This window comes from Hipposideros armiger, unplaced genomic scaffold (genome assembly GCF_001890085.2).
Source record: "Hipposideros armiger isolate ML-2016 unplaced genomic scaffold, ASM189008v1 scaffold_29, whole genome shotgun sequence".
Classification (NCBI taxonomy): domain Eukaryota; kingdom Metazoa; phylum Chordata; class Mammalia; order Chiroptera; family Hipposideridae; genus Hipposideros; species Hipposideros armiger.
Genome location: NW_017731379.1, coordinates 3,355,815 through 3,362,846, shown reverse-complemented (window position 1 = coordinate 3,362,846; position 7,032 = coordinate 3,355,815). Strand labels below are relative to the sequence as shown.

The 7,032-nt window shown below is 38.3% G+C and overlaps 1 protein-coding gene across 7 annotated transcripts in view; it reads left to right on the top strand.

Moving 5' to 3' along the window:
• The window catches only part of TUBD1 (tubulin delta 1), a 45,839-nt gene that overhangs the window by 17,740 nt on the left and 21,067 nt on the right, over window positions 1–7,032 (top strand). For all 7 annotated transcript variants that reach the window (XR_002123269.1, XR_002123271.1, XR_002123270.1 and 4 more), the window contains exon 7: window positions 648–788. Coding sequence is in view for 1 of the 7 variants with exons in the window: in XM_019636636.1 (XP_019492181.1) it covers window positions 648–788 (141 nt within the window). In the remaining 6 variants the exon portion in view is untranslated. The remainder of the gene's footprint in view (window positions 1–647; window positions 789–7,032) is intronic.

The following is a 7,032-nucleotide window of genomic DNA, read 5'->3' as shown; positions in this document are numbered from 1 at the left end:
AGTCCTGTTTTGGTTTTGTGTTTCTACATCCCATAACATTTTTGTATTTTGTTTGTTCATAATGGCATATGGAGTGAAGTTCACCCTTTCTAGGTATATAGTTCTGTAAATTCTGGCAAACTTATAAAGTGTGTAACCACTACCACAATTGAGATAGAGTATTTCCATCATCCCAGAAAGTTCCCTCATACCCCTGAGTAGTTTCTTCCCTCTACCCCTAACCCCTATCAACTACTGATCTGAATTTTGTTCCTATGGTTTTGTCTTTTCCAGAATGTCCTGTAATTACAATCATACAGTATGTAATCTTTTGAGCCAAGCTTGTTTCACTCAGCATGCTTTTGAGATTTATCCATGTCGTTACGTGTATCAGGAGTTAGTTTCTTTTTAGTGTTGAGTAGAATTCCATTGTATGTATCTACCAGCATCCTTTAATATTCCATGAAGAATATTTCATGCCTTTCTCAGGATTGAGTAATTTAGATCACTTTAGGTTAACCGGGTAGAAGTTGAAACTTTTTCAGAAAAAAACAACTTTTAGGTATCAAATAAAAATATATGTATGTAAAATATACATACCGTGATACATTATTCTTTTCTTATTCAAAGCCCTTTATAATACCTCTTGCTTTTTTTTCTTTTGGTAGGTATTGATTGGCAGGTACAGCCTCCTTTATTAGGACTTCCTACTCTTGGAAAAATGTCTCTCAACAAGGAGCTTCATTTTAACACTTCCATTGCTAACTTAGTCATTCTTCGTGGGAAAGATGTGCACAGTGCAGATCTGGGTAAGCAGAAGTTAAGGTGAAAATTAAGATATACAGTTTGCACATATACATGGTACATAAGGTAAAAAAAATAAGTCCCTGAATTTATTCTTAGAGAAGAAAAAATAGTAACTGTGTTATAGTAGCAAAATGTAACCATTATTATCATGTGACTGAACACCAAAATAGAAGTGGTTTAAATAAGATACAAGTTTAATTCTTTCTTCCTGAATCTGATTGCTCTGTTGTCCTTACCTTGTGGTTTCCTCCTTTTAGTCCAAGACATCTGTTGGAGCTTCAGCTATCAAATCACCTAGGAGCGAGCCAAGAATGGCATACCTCCTCCTCCCAGGGTGGCATACTACACTTGTGTTTATATCCCTTTGACTGGAAGTGAATCATGTGCCACACCTGGCTGNCAGCATCTTAGCTGTAGAGGGCAGTGTCACTGGCCCTCATATGTGGGATCCAAACCGGGGCCCTCTGGCGTCCCAAGCCAGCTCTTAACCAACACGCCACTTGGCTGACCCTAAAACATTCTATTTTTAAATTTTATTAGTTGATATATTTTTGCTAGTTTGGATTAATTCATGCATGTGAGAACTAGAGAGAAACAGAGTTCTGGGGGGAGAGGAGTCTATAAAGAGACTTTTTAAAAATCAAACTGGCATCACATAATATGTATTTTTTTGTTCTATAACTTTTTTTTCAGTATAACAATATTTTGTGGCCTCCTTTCTTTCCAATTCAGTACATTTAGACATGCCTTCTTCTTTTTAATAGCTACATAGTTCTCTACTCTTTGTACCCTAATTTATTATATGCACATGAATTAAAGAGTCAAGTAATTCTACAAAGCCGATTGTTAAAACTGTCGGTCCATAACCTTCCTCTACTTTCTCCTTCCCGGAGGCAATTATTTTTCAAAATTCTTTTGCTGGTTCTTTTACTGTTTTTATCCATTCATTGCCATTTATTGATTTTTCAATTATTTAGGTATTACCTATTTACTTCTCACTGTAGGGTTAGGATTTAGCTTTTTTCCCCAGACTGGCCCCTAAGCTCTACAGACACTGATGACTTTCTCGCCATCAGTCCAATACAGTAGTGTCATCATGGGGTTAAAGCAACATCCAGCTTTACACGATCAAGACCAAGTAAATCCTACTCACAGCTGAGCCACGTGGTATCCTGTGATTACTTTTCCCTTCCTGTATAATTTTTAAAACTTTCTTTGAAGTTAATAATTGCTTTGTTTTCTTGTTTGCTTGGATTTTCTGTGTATTGTAAATTATTCAACTTTGTTTTTCTACTTGTCCAAATCTTCTCTTGATATTCAAGTATCGCATCAGTTTTGTCTTCTGTAAGAAATCTGTCCTCGAGTCTCTGACAATATGGAGCTCTTGCCATCTTCAGCCAGTGTGCATTTGTCATCCGGGATATTCTCTTTGCCTGTCTCCTGTGTTGGATTTTCTGCTTGGAGGGTTTGGACAAAGACCCAGTGATCTGGGGGGAGAGGAGGGAGAGGTCATGGTTTTCCTGGCTTTTACTTGATCTCTCTCTGGTTTCTGTATGTACCCTGCCCTTGACTCTGCCTGGTGTTCTCCAGACCAGAGACACTCAATCATATCTTCTCCAGGAAATAAACCTTTAGTTTTCTGCTAGGGTAGGGAAGAGGCAGTCATTGTGATAAACAGACAAGTTTAGCAGCATTCCTTAAGCAGGAGTCAAAGGTAGATGTGCTCTACCTGATTGTAAAGCCAGCTTAAGAGCCAGTGACTTTCATGGATTCCCTTACAGAATGCTGTGTCACCAGTGTTCTGAAGGCACAGAGGATAATAATGTGTGAAAACATGGGCGTCATTAATGCTGGGTCAAAAGTCATAAAGTCACCGAATATGAAAACATTTTAGGAAAACCTTAACCACTGTATTTAGTTATATGTGTGTGAATGTATGTATGTGTGTATGTATGTATTATGTATATATGTATGTGTATATACACATATATAAAAATAAATAAAATCCATGCTCAAGAATGGTATATTTTTTAAAAATCTAAACCAAATTTACTCTAAAAGAACTCTTTCAATAAATATAACATTTAATAATATGAGTGAATAATTTAATTGACAACATTTTCATCATAATCAATATTATCTTTGATGGAAAGAAATACAATATGGATTTATATCCCAGTTTTGTTGCGTGAATTGCAAATATTTATGTCCATCATTTTTGTCTTTTGTATGGTATTTTTCAACCATATGGAAGTCTTACATTTTTACGTGAGCAAATCTAAAACTCTTCCTTTATAGATTCTGAGCCTTGCCTGCCCCAAAGATATAAAAATATTCTCTATTATTTCCCAGTATTTTTTATAGTTTTATGTTTAATATTTAAATTTTAACTCATCTGGGATTTATTATTAGTTTTGATAATGCCCTTTTTGTTACCTACTTCCTCTTGCATTTCAAATTTTATTTGCTTAACTTTTCCCTTTTTATTTTTTGAACATCAGTTTTTCAAGGGCCCAACTTTAGATTGGCTTCATTTCTTTTTCGTTTGAAATTTTTATTGGGAGTTAATTACCTTTATTTCTGAGTAATATAACGTGATGAATTATCTCACAACATAGCTTTGACAGCATGTCATACTTTTTAATGGTTTTACTGAGGTATAATTCATATACCATATACTTCACCTACTATAAGAGTACAATTCAGTGATTATTTTAGTAAATTTACAGAGTTGTGTAACCATTATCTGTTTTAGAACAGATAAATGTTCTAAATAAATGGTTTAGAACCAATCTGTTTTAGAACACTTCCACCACTCCAAAAAAATTCTTGTGTCCATTTGCATTCAATCCCCATTTTTATGCCTCCCCCCAAGCAATCACTGATGTGCTTTTTATCTCTATAGATTTGCCTATTTTGGACATTTCTTTTAAGTGGAATTATACATTATATAGCCTTTTGTGCCTGACTTCTTTCACTTAACATAATGTTTTTGAGATTTATCCATGTCGTAGCATATATCAGTAGTTCAGTTGTTGGTATTATTGAATAGTATCCCATTGAATGGATATGCCACATTTTATTTATATATCCAACAGTTGATGGACATTTAGATTGTTTTCACTTTGTGGCTATTATGAATAATGTTGCTATGAACATTCGTGGACGTCTCTGTGTGGACACATTTTCTTTTTTTTTTTTAAAGATTTTTATTGGGTAATTGGGGGGATGGGAACAGTGATGGGGAATTGGGGGAAGGGGAACAGACAAGTTGCTGTCGTTTTGTTCTTCAATCTAGTTGTGGAGGACGCTGCTTCANCAATTTTATAAAACATGTGTAGGACAGGGTTCACTCTGTGGTGTTGTCATGATCTGTCCCACTTTCCTCACCTGGCTCATCAGTAGACTGTTTTGTAGCCAGACTCTATTATGACTTCTACGAACTCCCCATTATCCTTATTGATAGTCTTATCCCCATCAGAAGAACCTTGGTCACGTGTTTTCTGTGTCATGTTTTCCTTGCGTGTGGCACTGAGAGGTCTACCCATATCCCGAAGCCAAAGCAGCCGCCTTCTCCAGAAAGAGCTCATCTGGCTCTCAGGTTCCGATGAGGGTCTCTTACGCAGAGGCCGAAAGAAGTCCCTTGAGCTTCCTTCTTTTCCTTCCTCTGATGCTGTTTTATGAGAATGACTCTCAATGACACAGAAAGTTATACTCAGAATCATCACTACCGCAGTCACAGACACTGCCAAGATGAGTTTGTTGTGAGAGCAATATCCTGGAACTTCCTTTGTGCACTCTCGTGGCTCTGGCCCCCTCCGTTCATTCTGGGCCTCTGTGTTCTCGCTGATGTTGTTCTCATTTTCCCATTGATCCGTATCCCACTCGGCCTTGGACGCCTTCCCTTTTTGCTGTTTGTTGCCATTATCTCCTCTCCCATTCCCATTCTTCTTGCTTATGCTTTTTAAAAATCCCTCTATTGTCTTGTTAGTGAGATTTGGGGAGAGAGTAGCAGTAAACTGGTATGTTCAGTCTGTCATATTTAACTAGAAATCACTACTTTGTAATATCTTTGTAGCATATGTTTTACCACAAATTACAATAACTTAGGTTTCAATGCTCTGAAGGTAGATTCACTTGTAATACCTCATTTTTACAATTTTAGATGATAGTGCCTGAGTTTTGGAGATAAGTAGATAGTTCACATCTTAAAGTAATGCTTCCCAATTTTTTTGGCCACAGTACATACCTGTTTTTCTAGCGATACCTGTTAATACCTCAGGGAACACAATGTTCCTCAGGGTAGCATAAGGCATGCTGCACTGAGCTCTCTTAGGGCAATAAACCACAGTTTGCTTAGTCATTTTCCCATGTGGGACTTTAAGGTGTTAATATTTTCACATTTATAGAGCTTTGAACATATAAATTTTTGTATATGTATGTGAATATACGAGGTCTGACAACTAAGTTCAAGAACTTGTTGCAACAATGTTGCTAACCTTTTTTTTGATATCAGAGGGATTATTCATTATGAATTTGTATCAAATGGACAAACAGTTAACCAAGTTTACTATTTGGAAGTGCTGAAAGAGCTGCGTGAAAAAGTTAGATGACCTGAGCTTTTCATCAACAATTCATGGCTCTTGCATCACGACAATGCACCAGCTCACACAGCGCTGTCTGTGAGGTAAACAAAGAACTGTATTGGAATACCCTTCCTACTCACCTGATCTGGCCCCCAATGACTTCTTTCTGTACCTGAAAATAAAGGAAATATTGAAAGGAAAACATTTTGATGACATTCAGGACATCAAGGGTAATACGACGACAGCTCTGATGGCCATTCCAGAAAAAAAGTTCCAAAATTGCTTTGAAGGGTGGACTAGGCACTGGCGTCAGTGCATAGCTTCCCAAGGGGAGTACTTCAAAGGTGACCGTAGTGACCTTTTCAGCAATGAGGTATGTAGCACTTTTTCTAGGATGAGTTCGCGAACTTAATTGTCAGACCGCGATATAGCACTAACCAGGTTGAAGACTATAGTTTTAAAATTCTTCGAATGTTATCAGACTGCTCTATATGAAATTTGACCCCATTAATATCACCATCAGCAATGTAGTACCTGTTTCCACATGTCCTAACAGCAGGAGGAATGAGTGATCTAAGAGGGAGCCAGGCAGAAATGACAATGTCTTTATGACCTAGCTTTGGAAGTCACACACCATCATTTCTGGCACCAGCCTTTTGGCTATTAAGGTTAGCCCTGTCCTGTGTGAGAGGGGACCACACAAGGGCCTGAATACCAGGAGGCAGGGGTCACCTTGAAGGCTGGCTTCCACTCTCTGTCCTCTGTCCCCTAATGAATCATGTCCTCCCATATGCAGAATATATTTAACCCCTGCCAAGGACCCCAAAAGCTAGATCCCATTAATACATCAGTCTAAAGTCCAGTATTCTGTCTTCTAAAAGCAGGTCTGAGGGCCGGCCGAGTAGCTCAGTTGGTTAAGAACTCGCTCGAGTGCGAGCTCTGAGCAACAGCAGTTCGAGTCCCAGCCCGAGCTGAGCTGCCACTAAGCTGCCAACAGGTGGCAGGATGGCTCAGCTAAAAATAAATAAATAAATAAATAAATAAATAAATAAATAAAATAAAAGCAGGTCTGGGTGTGAATTTATACTTCCCAGGTGATATTTCTTGGGTATAGCTCTTTGAGTACAGTTCTTTCCCCTGTCCCCAACAGACCATGGTAGAACAAGCATAGGATAACTGGTAGACACTCGCTTTCAAAAATGGGTAAATGGAAGACACACAGGAGTCATTGGTCCATAATAATTCATCATGGCACATGCTGGCAGTTTCTTGAATAAAATGTAAGACCTGGGAATAATTTTCCATGGCTTTTCACTTGCTCATCTGAACCAAGCTAACTTATCATTTTACTTGTTTATTTTTTTTTTATGTTTTATTTAAAACATTCTATTTTTATTTTTATTTTCTTTAAAGATCTTTATTGGGGAATTGGGGGAAGGGGAACAGACAAGTTGCTGTCCTTTTGTTCTTCAGTCTAGTTGTGTAGGACATAGCCCAAGTTGGCACCATCATTGCCCTCTTCCCGGGTGAGTCAGATCAGTCGCCGGCTTCTGGACAGCCACTCACTGTGGCTGCTGGCCGCTCACGCTGGCTGCTGGCTACACACGATAGCCCATGGCAACCCACTGCCACAGGGGCTGCAGCCTACGCCGTCGCCGGC